Source organism: Accipiter gentilis, chromosome 20 (assembly GCF_929443795.1).
Source record: "Accipiter gentilis chromosome 20, bAccGen1.1, whole genome shotgun sequence".
NCBI classification, from domain to species: Eukaryota; Metazoa; Chordata; class Aves; order Accipitriformes; family Accipitridae; genus Astur; species Astur gentilis.
In genome coordinates, this window is record NC_064899.1 from 4,090,601 (window position 1) to 4,117,568 (window position 26,968).

The 26,968-nt window shown below is 46.1% G+C and overlaps 1 protein-coding gene across 1 annotated transcript in view; it reads right to left on the reverse strand.

The window, feature by feature from the left end:
- The window catches only part of ANKH (ANKH inorganic pyrophosphate transport regulator), a 103,074-nt gene extending 80,698 nt beyond the window's left edge, over nucleotides 1-22,376 (reverse strand). Inside the window, exon 1 of the mRNA XM_049823894.1 lies at nucleotides 21,762-22,376. Coding sequence (XP_049679851.1) covers nucleotides 21,762-21,857 — 96 coding nt within the window. The 5' untranslated portion in view covers nucleotides 21,858-22,376. The remainder of the gene's footprint in view (nucleotides 1-21,761) is intronic.
- Between the last annotated feature and the right edge of the window lie 4,592 nt (nucleotides 22,377-26,968).

The window sequence follows — 26,968 nt, forward strand, 5'->3', positions numbered from 1 at the left end:
TAATTATAATTTTATTTGTTAACAGCACTCCTGTCCCTAACTTCTACTGCCTCAGCTGATGACCTAACAAGAAAACCACTTATTTAAGCAAAAATTAGTTTTAACACTAAGGAGCTTTTTTCTACAAGGAAGGAGCTGCAGGGGACTGTGCTGTCACTAAGTCCTCTTGTTTGTCACTGCTCCCCAGTTCACAGGTGATCTAGGTTCTGGCTTGGGCAGCTGGACACATACGCTGAAGTTGCCAGAGATAGCTTTGGGAGCCGGGTGAGAGCAAGAGCATCAGCAGCGTAAACATCCCTCAGTCGTTCCCAGTGATGGCCGGGAAGAGAGGGAATTTCCTTAGGCTTGTGAGGTTCTCTGAGGCATTCATTTTTCCTCTTAAAGGATACGGACTGCAGGGCTATGAATTACCCCAGTGCTGGCACCTAAGCTGAGGTTGCAGCAGCATTGCTGAGATCGGTGGTAGCCCCGTAAAAGAAGCAGTGCCTAGTCCCTGTTCAGTACAGTATCAGGTCCGCTCGATATTTAGAGAACTCATTACATGTATTTCCAGAAGAAGCATGGCTCAGATATATGTGATCAAGAGCATCTGCATAGGAATTGGAGTTAGAAGTTTGCTAGCAGGCAAAGTGCAAACTTTAGAAGCAAGGAGCTCCATTGAAAAGGCAGCTCTTCAGGTTTCTGGAGGTAACAACCTTTTTTGACTACTGCTGTAATGGCAAATAACGGATTACAGTCGCAGTGTCACACGAACTAGAAAGAACATTAGAAGAAAACAGCTGGTACATTGTGTGGTTCTTTTTGAAAAGAAGGTGCCAGGTGTTCAGATACTAAGAAACTACAGTCTGGGTGATCTAGAATGAAAAACATGGTGTTAAAATACAGAATACTGTAACTGGACTACAGCAATGCTTATTTTAACACAGAAACTGACCTGTCTTCAAAGTCTGAATTCTCTGGACACAGACACAGTAAGTCAGCCAAGATGTGATAATGAAAAAATCCCTTTCACTGCATAAGCACACTTAATTTTTATGTTAAGCTGTGCTCTATTATATGTAAGTCTGCATGTTCACTACTTATGAGATACTGAAATTCTATAGTAAAAGGCTGAAACACAGACTCCCTAAATGTTGATGAATCAAGTAAATCACTTGAATTGTACTGTGGGGCATTTTTTAAAATTTTTTTTTTTTTTTGAGTATGACCGTACATTTGTGCAGGGTTATATCATCTCATCCTCTGCAACGTTTTTCTCTTATCTTTTTTTCTGAAACATAATACTGCAAATAACGCTGCTTGCTCTCCACAGCTGTTGTATAAGCTTCCCAATTTTGAGCTGAGGTTTGTGCACTACCTGTTAGTGAATTTCGCTAGACTAATGCTGTTTTCTGTTCCTGCTATTAGTTTTACAAATATAATTGAGACAATACAATATTGAAACATTGGTTCTTTATCCATCTTCAGAAAAGGAGTGAAATGTATTGGCTGTAGCTTCAGAGCACCCTGTTTCAGGGCCCTAACTAGCCTTCCTCCTTTGTTTAACTGTGTGAAGAATGGGTATGGTCAGCTCTATGTTTTGTTGCTCTTCTGTAAGTAATACAAACACTTATCTGTATAGAAAATTATGGAAAACAGAACTATTCACATACAGTAGTTCTCAATGTAAAGTTTCAAATAGAAACTATACGCTTGCCTTAATCGCTGCCTTAAATTTCATTTTCATGGAATTAATGTTAAGAGGCATCAGCTTTATCTGCACTGTATTCTCAGAAAAGACCTCACAATTCTGTGTAGTGAGAATCAGCTTTTTGCTTGTTCAGGACTGAGCTTGTTCTTCCCAGCAGCCACGGTACAGCTCCGTCAGTGGGCAAAAATGACTTCCAAAGGAGGCATCGCAGACAACGCTCCTTCGGTACCCAGGGAAGGCAGATGCAGTGGTTTCCTCATCTCTTCTGGGAGCTCTGCACCCTACTACAACAATACTAACGATTTCTTCACTGAAGTACCCTTCAGTTACAAATAAAGACCAGGCTATCGGAGCAGTAAAAGAAAAGAACGTCCTTTGCCTCACTTTGTTAGTTTCATCAAAATCTGTGAGATTTGGCTACCGCTTTCTACAACTGACATCCTGTAGCCTCATTAGGATTTGCTGGTAATAGTTCACAAGTAAAGATGCTTTTTCACACACTGCTGCTGTCTCTATTTCTGCCAGTGATGAGTGCCAGCCACCTTTTCCTTCATTGCTGACTTCTCGGCCTACAGCAAACAAGTCCTGGTGATGCAGTTATTATCAAAGGTATTTTCAAGGTAGTAATACAATAACAAGGGTTTCAACTAGTAACTTCTCTATTCTTTCCTCTCCTCTTCTGAAACACCACTAATATGCAAAAAGCACTCAGCAGTGATTTCAACTCTACATCATTGGAAGCAAATGAAGCTGAATCATGTTATATGAATATATGAATAAGCAGATACCCCTCACTTTTACAACAGCACTAACTTCTGACAGAAGCTGTGGAATCATTGGAGTCACCGGCTTTGATGTTTGTCATGGTTTAACCCCAGGCAGCAACTAAGCACCACGCAGCTGCTTTCTCACTCCCTCACCACCCAGTGGGATGGGGGAGAGAATCGGGGAAAAAATGTAAAACTCGTGGGTTGAGATAAGTACAGTTTAATAGGACAGAGAGGAATAAACTAATAATGGTAATAATAACAGTAATAACATGACAGTAATAATAACAGAAGGATTGGAATATCCAAAACAAGTGATGCACAGTGCAACTGCTCACCACCACTAGCTGACCGATGCCCAGTTAGTTCCCGAGCAGCAATCCCCCCCAGGCCAACTCCCCCCAGTTTATATACTGGGCATGATGCCCCACGGTCTGGAATATCCCTTTGGCCAGCTGGGGTCAGCTGCCCTGGCTGTGTCCCCTCCCAGCTCCTTGTGCCCCTCCAGCCTTCTCGCTGGCTGGGCAGGAGAAGCTGAAAAACCCTTGACTTGGTCTAAACACTACTTAACAACAACTGAAAACATCAGTGTGCTATCAACATTCTTCTCATCCTAAATCCAAAACATAACACTATACCAGCTACTAGGAAGAAAATTAACTCTATCCCAGCCGAAACCAGGACATGGTTACAAGAGAAACTGCAAGGGCACAGGCCGTGTCATTCCCTGTAGGTGAAAAACTGGGGGACCTTTATCTTAAATCCACATTGGTCTGACGGGTTAACAGACTGCTGTTTGAAGCTTTGCATTTGTTCCTCTCTCCTGATCTTTTATTTAATTGTCTCAGTAAAGGGAGATTTGCTTATTGGCATATCCCAGGCTCTTGAGCTTTATTCTGCTTTTTACATAGTAAGTTCTTTGTCCGGAAAGCAAAGAAATGTGATGACGATAGCTTTTGTTCCAGGGCCTGGGCTGAGTTTTGGGCCATTAAGACTCTTTCCAATTGTAAGATCTCGTTCCCTCAGGCTTTTTATGTAATGGGTGATAAAGGAGCTGGAAAGCAAATTTATTGCCTCTTTTTCTTAAAGGCTTTCCTTTTCATCCCTGACAGTGGTAACAGGACCTTTACCGCTGATGCTATTGGGTTTCTCCTGAGTGTCTTACTCTTTGGTGTCATTAACATGATAAGTTATCCTTTCTTAAATCTCCTCCTCCTGTTCACTTTCAAGGGTCATGTTTTTGTGTGGCTTCAATGTTAACGTGCAGAAAGTTCCCACTGAGCATATGGAAACTCTACAGACCATCTTGGATTAGGAGTGCACTTACTGGTCATGGATCTTCAGGTATCTCTTCTGTGGGTATCAGATATCACAGACAGCCAAAAAGTTCCAGTGAGCCAAAAAGAACTAGAGCCGCTTTTATGTCATGGATATTCCTCTTCTTTCTTTTTCCCAGACTTCTGTCTCCCTTTTTTCAGTTTGGAAACCCACCATTGTGCCCGATATTCACGTGGCCAGTGAGGATTATTTCTGATGACTTCACAGTTTCATAATGACATTGAGCAACGGCTGACATCTCCCTGCACAGGCTGCAGCAGTTTCTATTTTCAGACTGTCTTTATTCTGCTTAGTTAACTATGATACAGCAACTTTCTAATTCAGTACCAACAGTGAATGAAAAAGATCAGTCTTTTAAGAAGACTGGGGAAGAAAACAAATCAGTTTTCCACTTTCAAGGGACACTGCTACCTACCTACAGCTACGGGGAGCATAATGACTATTCAAGGAGCAAACATATTCAGGGAAATGCCAAATCTGCACCCATTTTCCTGTGCATTAGTCTAGCAATGAAGAGTGATCATTAGAGATTAAAAGGGAATAGCTACGCTGCAGAAAGATTTCAATCTTTCCGAGCCCAGGATGTTAAGTAAACAGATCTGCCACTTTATTTGTGGAAGAATGAACTTGAACTCTGCCCTGATTAAAAAAAATATAATGGTCAACAGCCTTTATAAAGGTTGGAGGATTCACCTCTCTGTACGTACGGCAGGGGCAGAGTGAGACAAACCTTTTGCCTCCCCCTCTCACCGTCCGTCCCTCCTCGGCACGGCTGAACAAGGAGCAGGGCCAGGTGATGGCCGCAGGTCAAAGCAGGTCCGGCACACCTCACGGTCCAGCCATTTGCTTCCATCTGCCGTCAGTGGAGTCATCGGACCGTGCTCAAGCAGTGCTCAGACACTCACACGTATGTGGTGTAACTAAAAGGAATACAGAAGCCCCCAAGTCAAATAAAATTCCCTTTTCCCTCAACCTCAACTGAGCCAGATGAAAATGCTTAATCTCGCAGACACAGAAGTAAGCCTCTCATCTTTCAGCATTTGCTCTCCTTACAGGACGCATTGTTCTAGTCACACCACGGAAACATTTTAAAGTCACATTTTTAATTAAGTAGAGCAACACCAACACAGCTTCTTAGTTGCTGCATTTAATGCAGCAAATTTAATGCCGCACTTCTAAAATGCCACATTTCTGAAGGTACTGCCTCTTAACAAAACTTGCAATAGGTTTTTTCATTCAGCGTCTCATTACTGTAATAATGGTCACTTTGCTTTCAGAAGGACCAAAGCAGCCTAATTCAAATGGATGGAAATATACAGTCTGAAACTTCCAAAGCGGACAACGGGAGTTAAGCATTTCTCGCCCGGTGCTCTCAGCGCAGTCTGGATGCTTCCCTCTCCGGCGTACTTCTGGCACTCTTGTCTTTTACTAAGAATACGCTACAGCAGCAAAGTTTGAAAGGATTTTTCAAATCACAGCCTGCTATTTGGAACACTGGGAGAAAACATGAGCCATGAGAAAATGGGAAGGTATTTCACGTTTTGAGATTGTCCTAAATCAGGGTCAATGGCAACGACAAAGCAAACACTGACGCTCGGCTTTGATTTATCACTAGCATGCAAAACAAAAAATGAACAAATAAGCTGTCCTGTGAGCAGCGATAAAAGGGCACTGCCAAACCCTTCCAAATTTTGTTTAACGTGCTATCATTGAAAGTACTTCTTTATGAACCTGAATGTACATTGTCTTCTCTCATTCCATTTTTCCTCATTCGACTGAGCAACCTCCATCCCCAAGCTCATCCTTCTTCTGTCCCGTCCCCCGCCCCCCGCGCGTTCTGCTGGAGCAGAAAATGAACAGAGCTTCGTTTGTTCGCCGGCACCAGCAGCAGCAGCAGCAGCAATGTCAGCCCCGCAGAAGTAGCCGCCCTGCCTCCCTGGCCCCGGGTGAGGAGACACCTCGTGTTTTTGGGAATTGTGCATCCCAACGAATGGCCATTCCTCTGAGAGAACGGGGTTTGTGGAGGTCTCAAGTAAGCAATGATTATTTTTTTTAAAAAAGGAAGAGAGATTCAAAACCGAGTGTTTTAAAACATATTCAGAGATTACAAAATTTGCTATGAGATGAGAACAGTATTCAAAATTAGGGCTTAAACAGCAATAGCAGGTTCTCTTAGCTGAAGCCGGAGCACCTGCTTTCTTGCAGCTCCAATCCTGAGTGCCTCCCATTCCTTTTTGTGTATATATGGATCATATATTGGATACATATATGCAAAATAATAGTTGTCTGTACCAAGTTCTGCTTTCTCTTTCTTCCCATCTCACAGGGAATGGAAACAACCTCCAAGGGTGTGGGCTTCGGTCCTTTGCTGTGCACGCAATAGCATGACTTTCATTAACGCAAGCTTAAAAACAAGTAGTTCAGCTTTCCTGCCCCTGCTCTTTCCAGAGCCTCATTCTTCTGGTGGCCTGGAGCCTTCCTCATTTCCAGCTTAAAAGCACTCACTGTGTTTACAGGCAGATGTTGCTATCCAATTTGCTCTTGTTTGCCGGTAGGCTAACATCTTCCCTTATCTACTTACAGAGAACAACCGTGTTCATGCTCTACCTGTCTTTGCTGGGATACAGAAATCAAAATCTTTCAGTTTCTCCTTCTCAGACAGGATGATGACAAAAAATGGAGAAACTAATAGTCGGGTTTCTTTTGCCTAATCTTTTGAACAAGCTTGAATTGCCTTGCCTTAAGTATGTATGGCTGAAACTGTGCAATGTATCCCAGGTGAAATCTCACTTGAGGCATGTATTATCTCTACGGGGAGACAGGTCATCAGATAAATCCTCCAAGACCTCCTATCTTCTTATCTTTATGTCATCCTCATGTATTTCATATTCTTTTTTTCCCCCCAGAAAACAGGAGCTCTTTGTGGTAATACTTCAGGCAGTTTCCAGTGCCTAGGTAGGGAAACACCCATTCATATTTGTTAGGAGATGCCCCTGCTTTGGTAAACTTCAGAGTTTTGCAATCTCAACTCTTGAGAGTGCTAGGCAAGCCAAAAGCTATCTGCTACTGAACCTGTTATTTCACTAACTTGTTTATTCAGAATACTTTCTCCTAGTTGCACGTTTTGATTCTTCCCATTATATAGTTGGCTTGTTGCTTCCTTACCCTCCTCCATGCTTCTGCTTTATTTTTTTCTTCATTACCAACCTCTCTAGAAATGCTATCAGCAACTTCTGTAAGGTGAGGAGATTTTCAAAAAGAGTCTTAAGATCAATGTTGGCTCAGCACAAGTTTAATTTAGAACATGTGATGGGTCTGACTCACACAGTGCTATTCATGCCATCCATCCTTGATGTGGAACAAGCCTAGTAGTTTAATTATGACCTGGAAATGTCTGAAGCTAACTTATATATAGCATTTTAAAAATACTTGTAAAGTTAAGAATGGTTAGAAACATCTTCAAAGTCCCTCAAGTGATGCACGGGTTCACAATGGACACGTTTCTGTCTGAAGCCTACACCAAAAGCCTACTTCACAACACCTGGACCTCTCCGCACAAGGCATTCATACCCATGTACAAATGACCGAGCTCGACACGCTTCTCCCAGGTTTCCTCAAAGGATTGCCTTTGAAAGAATACACCAAAGAGCAGAAGTACTCTCTGATCCAAAAGAGGCTTTGCCGAGATTAGATTCTCTCAGCACTCCAACATCTTTATCTCTGACCTTGCAGGTAAGAAAACATCACTGGTCAGCTACAGCAACCGTGGCAGGACGAACAGGCATGTGAGGAATGCAGGCAATGTTATTCTACTCTGTGATCCAGAAATTGGCTTTAAGACTTAGTGAGAGAATAATCACCCCGACCTTCGTTTGCAACATCTTAAAAAAAAACAAAACACCAGTGAGGACAGCAGGCATTTACCATGTGCCATCAGACGCCAGCATGCAGGGAGAAGAATTTCATGGCTTCTCCTACACAGCATCGTGCTGAGCAGAATTCCAGACAAGCCACTGGGGAGAGGACAAGCGGGAGCCGCGGGCCACCGGCAGCGGCAGAGCGGTCAGAGCCACGGCTCGCCAGCTCCTCCAGAAACGGTACCTGAACCAGACTGAGACGGAGCTGGTCCTGGCATGGTGACACGTGAAAGGAGGAATACAGATAGCCGGGTAGCATGGTCCCGGGTACCACAACTGCACGTCTGGAGGAAGAAGAAGAGGCGAGCACGGACCCTTTGCTAGATGAAGTCCTGTAGCTTTACAAAGCTCAGCTCACGTTCTTTGCTTGAAGCCTGGCTGCCTCATACGAGAGAAATACCTGTGCATGAGCTTAGCTCAGGCCTAAATGTAAAGCCCACAAACATCCAAAAGATTTCGAGTGAAGCATTTCTTTTGCTGAACAGGGCCTCTCGTTTGCAAGGAAGGAATCTGTCGCGGGCAGGCGGTGGGCACCTTGCTGTCACCATTAGGGTGGGCTGCTTGCCTGCAAACAGCAATGGCCCATGCTCTGGACAGGCACAGAAAAGGAAAAGTAGAGACGACGGAAGGGAAGCAGATATTTGAAGATTACAGACTACTCTGGAAAAAATAAAGGGCAGCAAAAGGGTGACGAGGAGGAGGGTCAGGAGCTGTCCAGGGCCACAAACCACAGCAGCGCATGGGAGGCCCCATCTCAGGGCTGAAACCAAAAAATCCCCAGGTTTAAATAAATATGTGTAAACAAAGAGCCAAAAAAAGACGGTAAAAGATGAGATTGATGATGCTCGATCCTTTTGGGTTCAGCTTGGCAGGCTGCAGACGACAGACTGTTGGTTATGGTGCTGCATCAGTGCACTGCCATGCAGGGATTCAGTAGAAAGGGGAAAAAAAAAAGATTGAATTGTGCACAGCTCCCTATTTTTATATCTTGTTTCTCTCTTTCTCAATGGGATGTTTTCTTTCTTTCACAAAGGAATCACAAAACAAAGGGATTTACACAGAAGGTTTGAGGTTATAGAATCTTATCTGGCCAAAACAGAAAGAAGAAAAGCGTAGAGGTATTTGATGCTAAATGTCATGAGACTATAGAGGCACTATTCTTTATGGAGAGCAAATGAGAGATGCTCATGCTTGTAGTTGCCTTTGAAACCAACTCCCAGAAGTTGCAATAATAACCTCTTGCAAAACAGCTACTAATCCTTTTTTGTAACCGTTCCAAGCTGTGTGTGCATCCCTCACCCTGACGCTGTGTGAACAGCAAAGTGAAACAGTGCTTAGGGTCCCTAATGCTGTAAGCGTGTTAAGAGTAAAAAAAAAAATTCAAATATCCTTTGTTCCTCAGGCTGTAGACATAACCACTCTCCTGTCTGGCCAATTTGCTTATTTCTTGCCACAGCACTCCATACTCAGAGTTCTCAAGAGGTAAGGCAAACTCATCTAGAAATCACTATATTCATATCTAATGGTTTCAGGTGCCGCGACTATTCTTATCTGCTCTTGGAAAAAGGTCAAGGATGTTAGTGAGTCATGTTTTTTCCTCCATTTATTTCTACAGTTCAGCGCAGGTTATCCTTTATCGCCAGCTGGACAAGTATTGCTTTAACATTCTTCTCGGTGCTGGTCATAGAGACCCCGACTGCCTTCTCGTTAAGCTAAATTTACACTGGCATGCCTCCTTTGTCTCCTTTAGACTTCCAGCGGGACAAGGGAGGAACAAAATACCTAGTTCATTATTAAGCAAGATATCAGTGATGAAACTACGGCCCTGCAGCTGCTTCGTCTATGAGCATCTCAGCCTTTCTAGTGTGGTGGAAAGCTTTCATCACCTGAGACAGGCATCTGCTGGACACTAGGACTTCTGCGATGTGCTCCTACTTCCGAAGCCGAAGCTGTCAGGCTTTTTTCTTTCAGGCAGCTTCCCCTTGATCTAAACCTCTCTCTCTTACCGCTCATTTCCCCTTTCAAATCAGTGGACCCGCTCCACGTCTGCAGATGACTGCAAGCACGACCAGATCCTTGGAGCTCAAGTCACAAATATGCAACTTAACATGAGGTTTCCTTGACAAAGTCCTGAGGCAATGATTGTGCCTTTGCTAGCTATTTTCTCCTTAGTGATGCAACCACCCACAATGCGGTAGGAGCTTGCAGCTGACAAGAAAGGCATGCCGTGATTCGGAAAAGCTAGCCCACAACCCTACCAGCCTTTTCTGGACAGTGATTCAAAGCTCACCAAGAGGTCAAGCCTACAATAAGAAAATGTCAACTAGGCTACCTGCTGAGATTTCTCATAAATTTATTAAAGGGAGAAATGTTGGCCTCTGCACAGTACTAGCAGAAAAAAGCACACTACTTCTTATATATTAGATCCAGAAGGCATTGCTGACGAAAGCTCTTCCCAAGACTATTACAATCCTGGAGCATGTCCTAACCAGTAGACCGTTGACTGCATCTCAGAAAGCTCATATAAGAACAAGACGGTGAATGCTGAAAGGTCGTCATGCTTTCATGCTTTGAAATAAAACACTCTGAAGCAAAATGACTGCCCACAAGTATATAAAGAACAGTGGTGCAGTGATCAGGAGTGCTCTCAAGGTCACATTTTGAAAAGATGAAATCCACGTACAAAACCATTGATTTAAAAATAACAACAGCATTTGCACATGCAACCACCATAATATCAATGTAACCGGAGGCGGCTCAAACTATAAGGGACACATCAGGTGCACGTGCAGTTACCTAAGTAGTTCCACGGTGCAGCTCTTGTGCTTATTTCCTTAACCATTTTGCCTTGCGTATAAGCCAATAAGTAATCAAGGCATTTCTTCAGCACCACTCAGTGTCTAAAATCCTCCTATAAAGGCAGTCTCCTGCCCACAATGCACTACGAACATGTGCATGTGTATGGGTGCACCTTTTGTATCTCAGAAGTACTTGAAAAATGTCTTTACCTGTGACAAACAGAAAGCTTTTTGTGGATGACTACCTTCGGCATCTTAAGGATCTGGAAAGTGTTTTGTGGTTTGGACTTCCTTTCTCTTTTAAATCAAATGCTTAAGATTGCAAAATCGTTACGTCACAACATAAACACAGGGGAAGCTGACAGTGCTGTCATACTAAATTTGGAGCCCCACACTACCAGTTGTTTTGTACTACGGAAGGGCAGAGAAGAATGTCCAGAGATGTCCCCGTGACTGTACAAAACCAAGGACGACTGGGGTTATTTTGACTGGATTCAAAAAACTATGAGGAAGAGAGGGCAACAATTAAGATTTAATGAAGAGGATGAGCCAAATATTCAGATGGGAAGATTTATTCACCACCACCACCACAGGCCGTGCAAATGGGGAAAACCGGCCACCCTTGCAAGTCCATCACCCGGTATGTTCACGTCTGCCGGGCAGAACTGGCGGCCGGTTTGAATTCACCTCCTTAGCTGGCCTCTTGGGCACGGCGGGTTGCAAATAATCTAACCATTCAAAGTCATCTCCAAAATGCAACGGCGGGGGAGGAGGTGGGATGGACCGATGGAGTAAGTTACCAAAGCCAGTAAGAGGTTGAGGGCAAAATGGTTGGGGTCGCTGGCAGCAACGAGGGTGAGGAGCTGCCCTGGGGGCTCCAGCCTGGTGACAAAGCCACGTGGCCGCCTGCCTAACGAAGCTGCTCCGGCACCCAGGGGACAAGCAAGCAAAGCAAAAGACCCGTAGAACCGAACTGGAAAGACAGTAAGGGTGCAAGGCTGGGCGTGCACTTTACGGCACCAAAGGACCTGAAAGGCCACCTGCGTTTGCTTGTGTCTCATCTCACAGCAGCTATGCCTTTAAGCCCTTTAAAAAACTCAGCAAGCTTAAAAGCAGAGTTAAGATCTCCCTTACTTGAGATGTGAGGACATCTCAACACTCCCCTTCTCTCATACTGGAAAGGTCCTCGTATTTTCATAAGCTCGTATCATTTGGGTTTTTCCTCCTCAGCTCTGCTGGGGAGACCCCAGCCCTACACTTCTAAAATGGACAAGACGGGGGTTTTACAGTCAATACTTGTATTAGCTAAGTAACTCTCGTTTCTCTCCCTAGCAAGTGCTCTCTGTACGCTGAACCTGGGAGACATCGTATGAAAAACAGAAGGCTATTAAGACAACTCTATCGTAATCACTAACCACTAATACTAGAAATTCTGTACCTTCCCCGCTGCAGTTTTTGTGTATTTTACCTTAGCTTGTACAATTTAATAAGAAGAGGCCCGTCCTGGTTTCAGCTGGGATAGAGTTATTTTTCTTTCTAGTAGCTGGTACAGTGTTATGGTTTGGGTTCAGTACGAGCAAAATGCTGACACCACAACAAGGCCATGCTAACAGCCCGTAACTACATCACCCTTCTAGACCGCACTGTCTTTGAGGAGTACATGGTTCCGAAGCTGTTCGTCTCCCTCACCAGAAAACGTGCTCTTCGGGTTTGACCCACCATGTACCGCACTTTACGTTGACCACAACACTCTTTGCTTTCGGTGACCTGCTGAATTTGAGCCTACGTAAAAAGCCACCACCACCCAACACCATCTAAAGCACAGCACTCATGCCAACACATTTTAGAAGGAAGTAATGTGTGAGAGGGAACGACTCCTGCTTTTTTACTTGGAAAATCATCTGGAAACCTTTGCAGTCTAAATTGTGTTTAACCGCCCCAATCTCCCTCATTGCTCCTGGCCACGTTCTCCTCCACGGCAGTGACCTAGCTAACCCCTCCCCTTCACGACCGTGCCGCAGTTCATACAACTGCAGATGGTTATCAAATTCCCTTTTTGTTCAAGCTATAAAAGCTTCATTACTATAATCTTTCCTCTTATGTAACCGACATTTTTTTTTCCCTTCTCACCAGAACCAAAAATGTGAAGTGTCTTCCTGCCCTGTAACACTGCTAACTCTTCGTTTTCTTTTCAAATGGGCTAAACGCTTTAACGGGTAAGGTGCTGATGGAGAAAATGGTAATGATGGACTTGTGCAGGGGTCTGTCTTTCATCTGCAGGATGGCAGATTTGAGATCGCCACGTTCTTGGAGCACGCCGGTACGCTGCGGCAAGGTAAGTTTTTGCAATGAGGAGGCGGCTGCTGGAGGTGGGTCAGAGCTACCTCACCTTAGCTGGCCGTGGCTGCAGGAACGGCAGCTGCTGCTCACAGACAGAGAGGTTATAAAAATAAGATACTGGTCACCAATACGCAGCAGAACAAAGGACGGGTAACAGGGTGTGAGGAGGAAGTGAGGAAGAAAAAAGAGCCTGATAAAATCTAAACACAAATCTCTATTTTCAGGGAAGTAGACATGAAATGGCATCATTAAAAAACCAGGGGAAGAACAGCGGGTGCCGTGTGGTTGCGTCTCTTATACCTACAGACGCTACCCATGGACAAAAACCAAAATCAGTCCCAGCCGGCATTCGTCAAGGCTTTCTTCGAGGGCCAGCGTAGGTGACGGCCGCGCAGCCACACAGCTCGAAGGCCAGCACGTGAAAGCTCAGGTACGGCTTGCATCTGACTTCATTCGATCACTAATTTAAGTACAAAACACAGCTCAGGTGGTCAGACAGATCATCTCCTGGCCAAAAGCCCTTCAAATGTATTCGTCAGCAAACGTACTAGCATGTGCTTTGGCACGGTAATCTTTCAGCCCCACAGAACCCTGCACCTTAGGGAATATTTACAAGGAGTCAGAGACGGGTAACTAAAAAAAATGTAAAGACAAGTACGCTCTCCAGCTTGTATGGATGGGAGTTTTCTCTGCATCTCTACCAGAAAATTTTCTGGGCTCTGAAAATTGAAAAAGGTTGGAAACAATTGCCTTAGCGATCCAATAGCAATGCAAAAAAGCTATGTGAAGCAAATCACTTGAAAATAAATTGCGTCTTGCATTTTATTCGCTTCCCACGCTAAAAGCTGAACTCTTGCTGAACCACTGTACCAGTAAGGCAAACTGGGCATGCTGGGCAACAGTGACCACCCTTTCTCCAGCAGTAGCACTCCTGCCAAATCAGAAACAGTGAATTTTTTGCATCATCTTGGGGAAAAGAATTAAATTGGCACTTGAGATTTCATGCCGTTGTAGCACTCATTTTTTAACAAACAGCTTTTAACTCTCCAGTGTTCTTCCCCTGTCCTTTTCTAGAATGCTCTTGAAAAGGCTATGGAATTCAATTGTGTTTTTGCAAGTAACAATGCTGTACTTCAGCCCTCTTTGGAACCAAATGCATGTTTACACCTGGAATTATTCTTAGTTAATGTTTCATGCAGGCAGTTTTATTATGCACTACATCAGAAAGGAACTAATCAAGAAAAACTGCATATGCAGACTAAAGCAATGTAGCAAAGTTCTGTGGAAAATCTGACAGAGAAGTGATACCATAGAGGAGACAGAAGCGGGGAGAACTGCAGAGCTTTGCTGTTTCAGATGCTGAAGTGCATGGGTCATTTAGGTCTCTGGTTCTTATGGAGGTTCTTTTTTAATTCTCCGGCTAATGGTTATCTGAAAAGGCAGCGGTGATGTCTAAAACCATAGTTACAGCAATATCATGTCAGTAGAAAATCAAGCAAGCAAAAGGAAGCGCAATCTGATGATCTAATTGCATATTAACATTCCTGTTGCCCTCTCCCCAAAATCCACAGGTTTCCAAGTACAAATAGGATGAGGTACCCAGAGCTAGTTGGATTAGCTTGTTAAAACCTAAGGTCATTACAAATTTTCCTTAATTTTTCTTTTTTAAGAAACACACGTTCTGATATGCTATTTCAACTGCAATTGAGCTCAGCAGTAAAATGTATGTTATTTTAAAACATCACAGATTTCTGAAAGTAGCTACAAAGCAAAATCTGTTTGGAATTGCTCAATTTTATGCACGGAGGTTTCTGCATGAGCTGGCAGATAGATAAATTTAAATTTTCTATTTATACAGCAACTTACATCCATGTTTTACAAACATGAAGAAATAAACTTTGTAACTGCCTTGTGAAACACATCACTGTTTTAGAACTGACAAAACTCACACAAAGGGAGAGATAAATGTCTTGTCTAGGATCAAGATAGGAAGTCAATTAATAGCTAGAATCTGCACTTTCAGAGCTGAAGCCTTGTCTATATGCCTTCTTTGCATATAAAAAGTCACTTATCTTCAAACAGTCATAAGATCGGTCATGTCATATAAGCCTTTGTATACAACCAAGTTCTCCGCACAGCAGCAAAATGAGCGCAGATTAAAAAGAAATCAGTTCAGACCAAATCAACAGTGAAGAGAAACCAGCTTTCTTGGGTTTGTGAAAATGCAACCAAAAGAAATGAGCAAGAAAACCCCTGACACAAATGGTCAGTTCAACTCAAAACCAAGAGTTTTACTTTGGGGATTTCTCTCTGCGACGCAAAACACGGTGGTTCAAAACCCCTTCCAAAATTTCAGTTTTGAACCCATGTTTTAAAATTAGGCTGGGGGTATTTCATCTCTCCTTCCTGATGCTGTCTTAGCCTAGTAGATTTTCACCGGCGTAGAGAGGAGAACCCAACTCCCCTATCGCTGAAATAAGCACCAGAAGTATTCGGCTATCCCACGACCCTTTTTCAGTGACTATCCAGTGATATTATGACTGGAGTGTCTCCAGAGAGGGCCCTTCACCCTACAGACTGGGACTCGGGACTGCTCGGCAAAGTGGTACCTCCACCTGGTCTCCCACCGCATCCCGTTACTCTTCTGGTAGGGAGAACCGTTTCCACCCCACAGACTGACTCAAAGGTTTATTTTCCAGCAACCTGGTGGGCAACATAGCTAGCCAGCTACTTCAGACATGCTTAATGGGTATCATCAAGTACAAAACCTGCTAGTTCTTAACAGTGAAGCGTAAGAAAGCCCCGAGAAGTCCTTGGAGCCGAGCTGACACAGCCATGGGAGGTGGGAGGTGGGAAGCGGGGAACTGGAGGGTTTTGTGAACGAAGGAGAGGGTAGGATGAAAAAAGAGAAGGTACTGACAAATGAGGCGTAACACAGATCCTAGTTCTCGGTTATATACATTTCACGCTACGGCAACATGGAGCACTGCAGGGGATGGACACCTCATTTGTAGGTTCATTCTCATAATTTCTAGTATCATCTGAAACCTTCAGCAGTGATAGACCCACTGCTCTTCATAACCTGTTTATTTTGCACCTTATGTGCTATAAAATGCAAATATACGTTGCTTTAGCTGCCAGGAGTATGTGCCTTTGTTACCTTTAAGAACATCAGCGCTTTGTTGAGATTTGGCTTTTACCTGCCAAAAAAAATCTGTTTTACGAGATCTTTGACTCCTTCCCAGATCTCAGCGTGCATTGCTTGCTGTCAAACTCCAGCAAATGCTCTGCGTGACTGGTGAGTGCAATGCCTGGTATCTAATGCCCGCTGCAACTAACGTAGATGTACAAGCCTAATTAATCACTTGTGTAGTGTCAAGAATTGTCCGTGTGGTCTACAGGCCACTTAGCACTGGCTTGAAACCCCCCTGTGTTTGGCAGACGACTGTTTAGGAGCTCAGGCTGTAGGGCTCAGGCTGGCATGCAAAAGGAAGAAAAGCTGTGCTGCTTAGAAGAAAGTCTCTGGAGTCAGTACCAAGGTACAAATTCTGAAAATTACTACTTCAGGTGTATGTGGTTTGGGTTTTGATACTTAATGTAAGGTCTCACTTGGATTTTCTCACTGTGAACGGGGAAGTTAGATGTATTTCACTGATCTTTCCTAGCTGCTTCCCTGACTATTTGGCTTGTGAGTCCTGCAGGAGAAATTACTTTCTTCAAAATATTACCATGGAAAATTAAAAAAAAAAATAAAAAATATTTTTTTTTAAATTCTGTTGATAGTATACTCTGTAGAAGTTTGTTTCTTCAACACAATTTCATTTACATTTAAGTTAGAATGCTGTGTAGTTCACATCATTAATTTAAAACAAATAGGGCATTTCCATCAGCATACCCTACAGATAATGCCATTGTGGTAATAACATACTGTCACGGTCCACACCAATTTTAAGACCTTGTTAGCTTTCTTGTTTATACGGTACTAAAGTCCTACACGATTTAAAGAAGTCCCTGACCTCTCACAACAGCAATAACAGGAGTACTTTGCACTCATACAGCACCTTTCATCTCGGAGCGCTTCTGACACATGCATTTTCATTGCATCCCTGTGACACACAGGTAGGCGTGTAGGCACACTTCAAAGGCAGGAGAACTGTGCCACAGAAAGGTTATGCAACTTGGCCCAAATCCCCGGTGAACAGCTGGGAACGTGAACTCTCCCATTGCTTGTTCTGAAAGTCCAGACAATAACACCCCAAAAATGAGCTTCATAAAGCATTAATCAAAATGTTTAACCCCCTACTAAGTTTGCAAATGGCATGGGCAGACGATAAGCTCACTAATTCTTTTTGATACGTTATTCACGACTTGTTCTCCGTTTCTGGCAACACTTTTTTTCTTAAGGAAAAAACAAAACCCCAAAAACATTCGATTACAAGAAAAAAAAAAAACCAGTTTGTTTTTCAAGCCATTATTGCAAAATCATTCAGAATCCGAAACGTTCAGCACTTCCCTTACGGCTCGTCTGTTTGATTGCAACCCCTACACTGTGCGGAATGTATGGCAATTCCTGTGCAGGACCAGAACACCTGAGTGACCTCAGGAAAAAGCAGCAGCAAGACTCTGCTTGCTTGGTTTTACCTTCCAAGGACCCACAAGCCGCTGAACAGCATTATGTCTGCGCACCTAACGGTTATGTTGGCAAATGAAACTGCCCAACCAACAGCTAGTGACAGCAATTGAAACTGATGATTCGGAGGCTGGCCATATGATAGCTAGAAAGGAAAAAAAAAAAAAACCCAAACAAAAACCCCTCCTACTGTTCCCATTGATAATTAAGGGACTACTGCAGACAGGCCCCGAGTTCAGAACGTTGCTCTCCACTTGGCCTTTGCCACCCCGTAAGCAGCAGAAAGAGTTACCAGCCGCATTTGCAAATTGTATTTAACGCTGCCTAGGGCTGGTTCTGCGCTTCTGAGAATGGTAGTGAAGTAATGCGCACCTCGGTTTTCCCCCTCAGTAATAATGCTAATGCAAATGTACACATGCATTACTAACCAGGCCACCAAAATAAACGTCAGCAGCTCTGAAACTGCATTAAAAGGAGAACTGCTGTAGGTGGTGATGGATTTTTGAGCGCACGGGGTAACAGTGGTATTATTTGCTGGGTGAGTTGTTTGAGGTTGTGTTGCGCTCCATCGCATGGGAGCAGTTTATTTATTTATTTCCAGGCAAGTACATCCAACAACATTTTTCACGGGAGCTGGGATTTATAATGCAAACTCTGCTCTTAGAAGCTGAGCTCTAAATAAAACACTAATTATTGTGAATCTTGGGATAGGATGTTGAGAGTCAGATGCTCTCACCAGCAGAATGAAGGGCAGAATCTCTCTTCTGGTGGTAAGTGTTAAGCTCTTGGGATGAAAGTGCTATGTTGTGTCTGTTTGTGTGTGTGTGCATATACCTAGAGAAAAATAAACAAATAAATACATGCGTGCACACACATGCACTCACGCACACAGACACGTATTTACGTGGAGAAGGAACATTCAGCCAAAATATTTGGGACTATTTTCCTGAAGGCCTTACTCTAAGAAAAAAGCTATGTAGTATTTTATTTCATAAAAGCTATGTAGTACTGTAAATAAATTGTAAGGCAAATGAGTTGCAGAAGGAAATCACGGAAATAGGTTAGAAATGGGATTTCTTTCTCTAATCTTCTGGCAATTTACCTGGTCGTGCATCAGGACTACCTTTTTTAGCGGGGGGGGGGGGCGGGGGGGGGAAATCAGGTATTTGTCTAAGAAGATTTTATGAGGTGAACAGGGGTGAGGTTAGCTCACTAGACTGGAGTAACTCTGTAATAAAGCCTTGTCCTAAAGCGTTACTGGATTCGGGTCCAAGGGTCAACAGGAGGCTCTTGCTATAGCGGTTCTGGAAGTGACGGCAGGAGCTGAGCTTGTTACTTCTTATGAGCATCGCTCCAGCATTTTTTACTCCTACGAACGAAACAGACTTGCCACAGCAAACATCTCATGTGGGGCAATGGTGACAGTCATAAACTATGTTCTGCAAATATTCTCTAGCCTAACTGTAAATTTCCCATAAAGTAGCAAGAAATCTAGAGACAGCCGCCTAGCAAGGAACCAGCAATTTCCTGGTGATTTCTGCTATTGAATAAAACTATTCAACATGCAGAAAAGTCTCTCAAGGTAAAAAATACGGTGAGATTCTCTTTGTTTCTCACTTTTCAATCTCAGGTGCCTAAAAGTATTAGGTTTTGTTAAAAAGGCTCTGCTTTGAACACTCTGCTTCCAAATACTCCCCCTGCTTGAGAGAGCAACGTATGAATACGACGCATCAAAAGGGTTTATGACTTACGGCATTTCTTAAACACCTCTTCTTCCCTGGTCAGGCAAGGTCCATTCTCTCCCTAATTTTTTACAGTCATCTCTCTTATTTCTGACCTATAGCCCTCCTACCTCTTTTACAGTATTCTCCAGAGCGGGTAACATTACTTCATGCAAATTTTACTTCCCTTATCATTCTTAGAAATCTTTTTTATCTGCAGCATACATTCACAGGAGGAGGTATGGCAGCCTTTTCAGAGCTATCTGTTGGCACACCCATTCTTTTACGTTGCTTCCATTCAGGCCTGTTATTAAAATTACTACAATTTTGGAGCGCAGAAAGGTGACTGGCTCAGCAAGTCAGTATATTTTCAGCAAGACAAGCCCAACAATAACACCCTACAAGTGTGAAAAATAACTTTGTGTACTATATACGGGAAAACAAAATCCCTGTCCTTTTGTCTGTAAGAGCATCTCTTCAGACCTGGAGTAACTTTCTCCCTGCCTCGGTTTCCTGATTTCCCCGTAGGGAAGTCTCCCACTAGGCTGGTACAAAAAGCGCCTTTCCAGGTCCCACTCCTGCGCTGGGGTTTTCTGCAGGAGTCTCCCTGCTCCCTAGATTTCTCCCTTTCCAAGGAAGCACCTCCCCAGGCTGCCATCTGAGACAGGGGATAATCCCGACTCTCCTGGAGGGCCAGTCCTATGACTTGGCTATCAAATAAAACACATTTTCTGAAATATTTTGTCCCTAACGCTGTCAAAGTTGGTTAGATAAGTGCTTACATGTATCATCTGCACGTTAACATCCCTCCCATGTCGCTGGTACCAGGCCAGAGAGAAGGCCCCTCACTTATAAAATTGTAATCTCTTGCCTGTTAATTTTTGAAATCCTGGTCCAGAGCACACTGAAGTCTTTTACGGGCTGACACGGATTTTGAATCAAGCTGACCTTGTATGCAGCAAACTGCATACACGCACCTGTTATACGGAGCTTGCCGAGTGAACTGCTTTCAGTTTAACTTCTGCTGTATGTTATTAACGTGGCACAGTTATTAGCACTTAAATCACCTTTTCCTTGTCATTTCTATCTTTAGTTTTCCCTTCCCCCCCTCCCACCCCGAGTATGATTTATAGAAGACTGACTTAGTAGGAAAGTATGTAGTTGTTAGACAAGGATGGAACTGCATTTTTTTAGTACCATGGCTTATTTAAATTTAAAGGACTAGGAAGCAAAATGAGATTAACACGATCATGACAGACATATGATTAGTGTCAGCTATTTTCTCCCACTGTGATGTTTTTCCTTTCGTTTTCTTCTTTACAAAGGGGTGAAAGTACCCACTAATTTTCTGGTATCTTTGCTTCAGGAGCACGGGAGCAACTGCCTCTTCCCCTTGGAAAACAAGAGCTTCTCAGCAAAACCGCGTGACTTGGGACAAGGATAAAAGCTATCTGAGATGCAGCATTTACGGTGGCTGCCCCGCTTGACACTTGTGGGTAAGCGTAAGCCTATACCGTCCTACCAAAAATGTAACGATAGGCCCTATATAGCGCAGCCCGACGCAAGACCAGGGCCTTACCTGCCACGCACAGCGAGACGAGAGAGCGTCGAGCTCCACGGTGCTACGGCAAACGAGCACCCTGCGTGGAAAGCTTGGGCCAACGAAGCGCGTTACCGGTGCAAACGCAGCAAAGCGGGGATCGGGAGGGCGAAGCGGGAAGGCTGCCTGGAAGGGTGGCCGGTGGCGAGTCAGGGTGTTTTCTGGGTGCCCGAAGCTGGGGGGGGGACGACAGCCCAGTTTTGGGTCACCGACACGATGCACGGTTCCCGCTGACGGCTGAAGGACGGCGGCGGTTTCTTGCCACTGCGCCCCGTCCCCGCCGGCTCCCGCCTCGCTCCACACCGGGGCGAAGCCGGGGGCTCACCGACCCGGAGCCCCTCACCGAGGGGATGAGGAGCGGTTCCCCGCCGGGCTGCCGCCCTCCTCCGGGGATGCCGGACCGAGCCGCTGCGGCAGAACCGCGGGGCCGGGGCCGGGGGGGGGGGGACGGCGGCGGCGGCGGCCGGGCCTCCCTCCCCGCGCCCCGCTCCGGCTGCACTGCGCTAGGGGCTGCTGCACCTGAGGGGGGTGTGTGTGTGTGTGTGTGTGTGTGTGTGAATAAACCAAAAAAAGCAACCCCCGGCGAAGGCGTGATGTAATTTGGGATTATATAATCCTGAAATATAAGGGATGTGTGTGGGGGGAAATAACAAAAAAACCACGCAGACACGCAAAAAATAAAATAATAACGACGACCCGAACGCCGCCGATCCTTTCCCCGCGCACCGGGCGGCGGTGCGGAGCCGCACGGAGGCACCGGCCGCCCCCCGCGGCGCAGGAGCCGCCGTCCCCGCCCGCGATCCGCCGGGGGGGGAGGACGGCGGGACCCGGCCCGGCTCGGCTCACCCCGGGCCGCCTCTCCCTTGCTTTTCCCCTGCGAAGGCGCCGACCCCCCCCCCCCACACACACACTCCGCGATCGAAGCGAGGGTTCGCCCCCTCGGGGGAGCCGCTGCCTTACCTGTTCCCCGAAGTCGATGGCGATGTTGGTGATGCCGAGAGGGACTAAGAACCGGATCAGGGGCCAGTAGTTAGTGAGCGCTGGAAATTTCACCATAGTCCCAGCTGCGCGGTGACCCCCCAGCGCATCTGCCGCGGCAGGAGACGGCGCGGGAGGACGGCGGGGGGGGGGGGGGGGGAGGATAAAAGGGCAAAGGAGGAGGGTACGTGCGTGTCCCTGTGCGTGTGTGAGAGCGGCGGGGGGGGGGGGGGGGGGCTGAGGGAGAGAAGCAGCAGAGCCCCCTAAAAATAAAGCAGCCGCGGGTGGTGGGGGGAGAGCCGGTCCCTCTCTGCCCGGCACGGCTCGGTGGGCCCCGGCGGGTGCTTGTCTGGGCGGCGGGGTTCGCTGTGCCGCTGCCTTAGGAGGAGACCCGAGAGATCAAGTCCATCCCCGCCGCCCTCCTCCCACACAACGCCGATCCACCACCACCGCCGCCGCCGCCGCCGGTGCCGGAAAAAAAAAGAGGAGGGACACCGCCGCCAGCCACTGGTGCGGGCAGCGCTGCCATCCTCGGGGCGCGGGGGCCAAGGGAAGGGCCGGGCCGGGCCGGGGCCTCCCCCCCCCCCCCCCCCGCCCTCCCCGCCCTCCTTCCCCCGCCTGACGCTCGCCGGCGGCGGGGCGACGGCCGCGGCGCCGCGCAGGAAAACGCCGCCCTCTCTCCCTCCTCCTCCTCCTCCTCCTCCTCCTCCTCCTCCTCCTCGTCCTCGCCGCCGCGGGGACGGTGCAGGCCGCGGCGCGGGTCCAAAGCGCGGGTCCCCGTGGGGTTTTGGCGGAGGAGCGGGTGAGGGGCCGCCGCCGGCCGTGAGGGGGGGGGGGGGCGCCGGGCCGGGCCGGGCTGCCGGGGCACGTGGGTTTGACACACGCTCGGCGGCGGCAAGAGCGGCACCGAGCGGCTCCTCCTCACGCCGGAGCGGCCGCGCTGCTTCTCTCTCCAACCTCCCCCGCCCCCAGCCGTCTCCTCAGCCCCACTGAGGGGCAGCGGCCGAGCCGGGCACCTCTCTTCGACCCCACCGCCGCCACCACACAGCCCTCGCTGGGCGGCCTGGGGTTCCCCCCCGCCCCGCGTTCCCCTCATGGAACCGTGGGCTGAGGCAGGGTGGGCTGCGGGCCTGGTGAGGGGGCACTTGTGGAGCTACAGGGCAGGTGTGGGGATATGTGGGGGGGGGGTCCTCAGTGAGGCGTTCGCCAAGATGTCTGACCTGTGGGTCAAAAAGAGCTGAAATAAATCGACGGCAAATGTTTGCCCACGCGGCGTCTTCGTGGTTTTTTTTTTTTTTCAAAGTCTCTGCCCCAGCCCCGGAGAAGGGAACGTGTTCGCGGCCCCAGTGTGCAGGCCCGCAGCACGGGTTGCTTTCTGACCCACGGGCCTCCACAGACGTCAAGGCTCTGTCTGCCTGAGAGGGAAGAAGAGAAGGCAAAGGCCTTTGGAACGCATCATGGAGGTTTCTCAACGTTTTCAAACTCGCAGGGGGGTTTCGTTGTAATTGAGTTTCCCTGGGGCGTTTCGGTTCAAGGCATCACCTTTGACTCGCCGGCTTTCAAGGAGGGTTGGCAGATAGTTCGGGAAGGTGGAAGCCCCATGAGGAATCGGATACCTGCACCTCGTCCTCACAGGAGCGAGTGGTGGACAGCCCTTCTCAGCCAGGGACTCCTGTACTAAAATGTTCCCATGACCAAGAGCCATTCCACGTATTTTGGAGGGTCAACAGGAGGTGAGCTCTGAAAGTCCTTGACAGGCAGATGGTGGGCTGTGGGGTGGGATTGGAGCGGGAGAGCCCCTGGCTCCTGAGGTGACTCGGCAAAGTCGGGCCTGGCCGTCGCTGGAGGGTTTTTTCCCTCCTACAGCTGGACTTTGTCTCACCTAGCCGCCCCGAAGCTGGTGCAGCCTGCCTCGTGGGCACGCAGGAGCGAACTCGAAGGCTTACGAGAGTGCAAACCTGCCTTGGTCCTGTAGATCGCTTTTAAAATGTCGCAGGCACGGTGTCCTGGGGGTGATGGAGGGCAGCAGTGCAAAGCAGGAGAGGACAATAAACTGAGAAGAGGGAAGCGGTTGTTTGTTGTTTGGGATTGCCTGAGCGTGTCGTTGAATTAACAGCACCAAATCTTCATCATCCTAAGGAGGATCTAATCACCTCCAGATGGACCGGTGGTTGGTCCGTGGAACAGCTTCAGACCACGTCTGTGATGGGGAACATTCAGTCTCCAACCAACCAGACTGAAGTTGGACTGAAACAGAAACCTCATGTAGATGGCAGGGGCCTTACGCCGGCCCACTTGTTTTACTTGTTCGCTTGCGTTGAGCTGAATTACCTGCCAGTTTAGACACAGCCTGCGTGCGTCCTTACGTGTAAGTGGTAGAAGATCTGTGTAGTAGGTCACTTTCAAGCAAGTCTCATGGCTTTTGAAGACAAGGCTAGATATATTTCAAAGCATTAATTCAATATTAAATCTGTCTTCCTGAGGTTGTATTTGCTTTTAGATAACTGTATTGCCAGTAACTAATTTCTTCCTGATAGGACTAGATTTTATTGGGAGTGAGAGGTCATTCCTCCTGGCCATGGGTCCGAGAACAACTTGTAGCTGAAATTATGGAAGAATATTGATACGGCTCCACATTTTTACAGATTTTCTCAGTCAAGTGTCCCTATTTTGTTTCAGTTTCTTTTTTTTTTTTTTTAGGGGAAAGAAACCTTTAGTGCTGTTCTGGAGCCAGAGAAAAGTTAAAAGGGAAGCCCCAAAGCCACTTGTAAGTATATGATTTTAAGTTGCCATTTGAAATTTTCAGGTGAGCTGATGTTTGAGGACTACCTCCTCTCATTCATGGCAAAAACAAGCCACCACAAAATGAAAGCTTCCTGAATCAAAACATGTGGACGCTGAGCGTGTGGCTCACAGTGCCAACTATAAAGCGCACAGAGTGATTAATTACTTTGTCACAAAATTATGTTCAGTCCTGGAAATGCTGAGACACCTGAGTAGTTTAATGGAGTTTATGGGAAGTATATCCATTTGGGAGTTTGGTATATGTTCATAAGGTAGTTGATACTTCTTAACTCCAGTAGATAACAGGCCCCTTACATCTGTAATTAATTTCCATCTGAGCGGTCGCTTGAGAGCCCTGGTTAACTTTTTATCCTCCTGCTGCCCAAAGCAATAGTACAGTTTTATTGTAAGAGTAGTTTACATTTTATTTCCTAACATGTACTGGAATGTCCTGGGTAAATGTTAACGTAACTGATGCTCTCTTAAGTTCCGTATATTAAAATCATTAAACTTACTTAATAAACTGTTAGGCTATGTTTTAGGTTTGTCTGTCTGCTTCCCATTCATGTCTTTTGTTTATGGGATGAATGTAGTTCTTGTGTGCTTCTCTTTCAGCCCAGGTGATATTTGCTCCTCGAATTCATTACAGAAACCAAATTGTGTTTGAAACCAGAGAACAAGGGTGGTTTCTCACATCTTGAAGTCAGTAGTTTGCTCAGCTGGTGAGCTGAGGAAATAGGTCATTTTAGCTGTCTTGGGCAAAAAAACAGTGATTAGTAATAATTTCCTTTCTAACATATTTTCTGTTACACTACATTTCTTACTCATATACCAAACACTGTCTGTTTGTTTAATGGAATAAAAAAGACACAGAGAGGACAGCAGGAAATAATTAGCGATAATCTCTCTGCTTTTGATAGAAAAATTATCTGGTCCGGGAGTATCTCGAATGGAGGCATCTCACTGGAGAAGTCCATACGAATCGAGTGTTGTGCTGTAATGCGTCACAGTATGAATGATGAAACATATCAGAAAACTAACTTGTGCCCGGTAACGAAATGTGTCTGTAATTGCTGCTTAAGCAACACGGTCAAAGTCTGAAGGTGTCCCCGGTAGCAGGTTGTATCAGAGCAGTGCACATTAGCTTTACTCATGCAGTCAGAAACCCAACATGCCGATCAGCACATGAGCTTTTAACGTGTTAGAGTCCCAGTCCTCTCCTGAACTTAAAGGAGGGGCCTCACCCCAACTACACGATGGGAATCTTGAGAGGACCCTGCTGTGGTATTGCCTTGCTTCAGAAAGATGCCTCTATTTCCTTGTTGGGGCTGCTGCTAATTACCTACTAGAGAAAAAAGGTCTTGGGTCTGGGTTTTTTTTTAATCACTGTGCTTGGTCTTTCCCTCCCCAGTTGGCTAGTTAGCTGTCACCCCTGCTTTTTGGAGCTACTGGCTCTCTTCCAAACCTTATCTTCTACCTAGAATTATTTTTTTTCTCTTGTAGTCTAATGACTGGGAAGCACTCGTTGTATAAGGAATTCAGACTAGTGGATAACAAAATTTGTGAGCCAGTCGTTCCGTAAGAGGACAGGTGGACTGGGTTTCCAAGCCTGCAGGTCGGCCAGTAATTCTGGTCTCTGAATGGCCTTGGGCTGGGAGAGGGCAAATGACAACTCTCTTTTCCTGTCTGTTATCTAACAAAGTAGAAGGACATCTCCACAGTCATGTTCTGCTTCTATCTTTATTCCTCCCCCTGCAACAGCTGCCTCTTCCAGACATAACTTTTAAGTTGGAACTGAGTCTGATGCGCATTTCCAGCTTTTTATACCACAATAATTAAAACAATAAGATTGTCGTTTGAAAATGTTGTTAAACTATGACTGAATGTTACTGCAGGAATGCTCAGAATGTGAGTCTTGTGCACTTAGTGGAAAAATACTCATTCCTATTTAGTATTGAGGAATAAAATGCAGAAATAATCTACCCACTAATCTTTTGAGGGGACCGGCCAGACACAAAGCTTGGTTTTCAGGAATCTTCGTGACCCAGCTGAAGGTCCCCTTCTTCCCCTAGGACCCCAGTTCTGCAGAAAGCCTGTTCCTGGGGAAAAAAATGTACATTCAGACTCTTCTTTTCATGCAGGGCAGAGAGCTGTATGCATAGTGTTTTCTCTTCCTAGGTGTACACTAAGCCTATGTCACTGCAACCACCGTGAGTTGTGCAGAAAGCCTTCATCTCAAAGGGTTGGTGGAACTCTCCTTGTCTTACTCCTCACTCATCAGTCTTAGGATTAAGGAGCACTATGTTCTTGGGATGTGTGCCTGGCCATGACTTCTAGGCTATCGCAGTTCATAACTGGAAAGACTACAGAAATGCTGCAGGGAAAGTCTGTATACTTATATAATG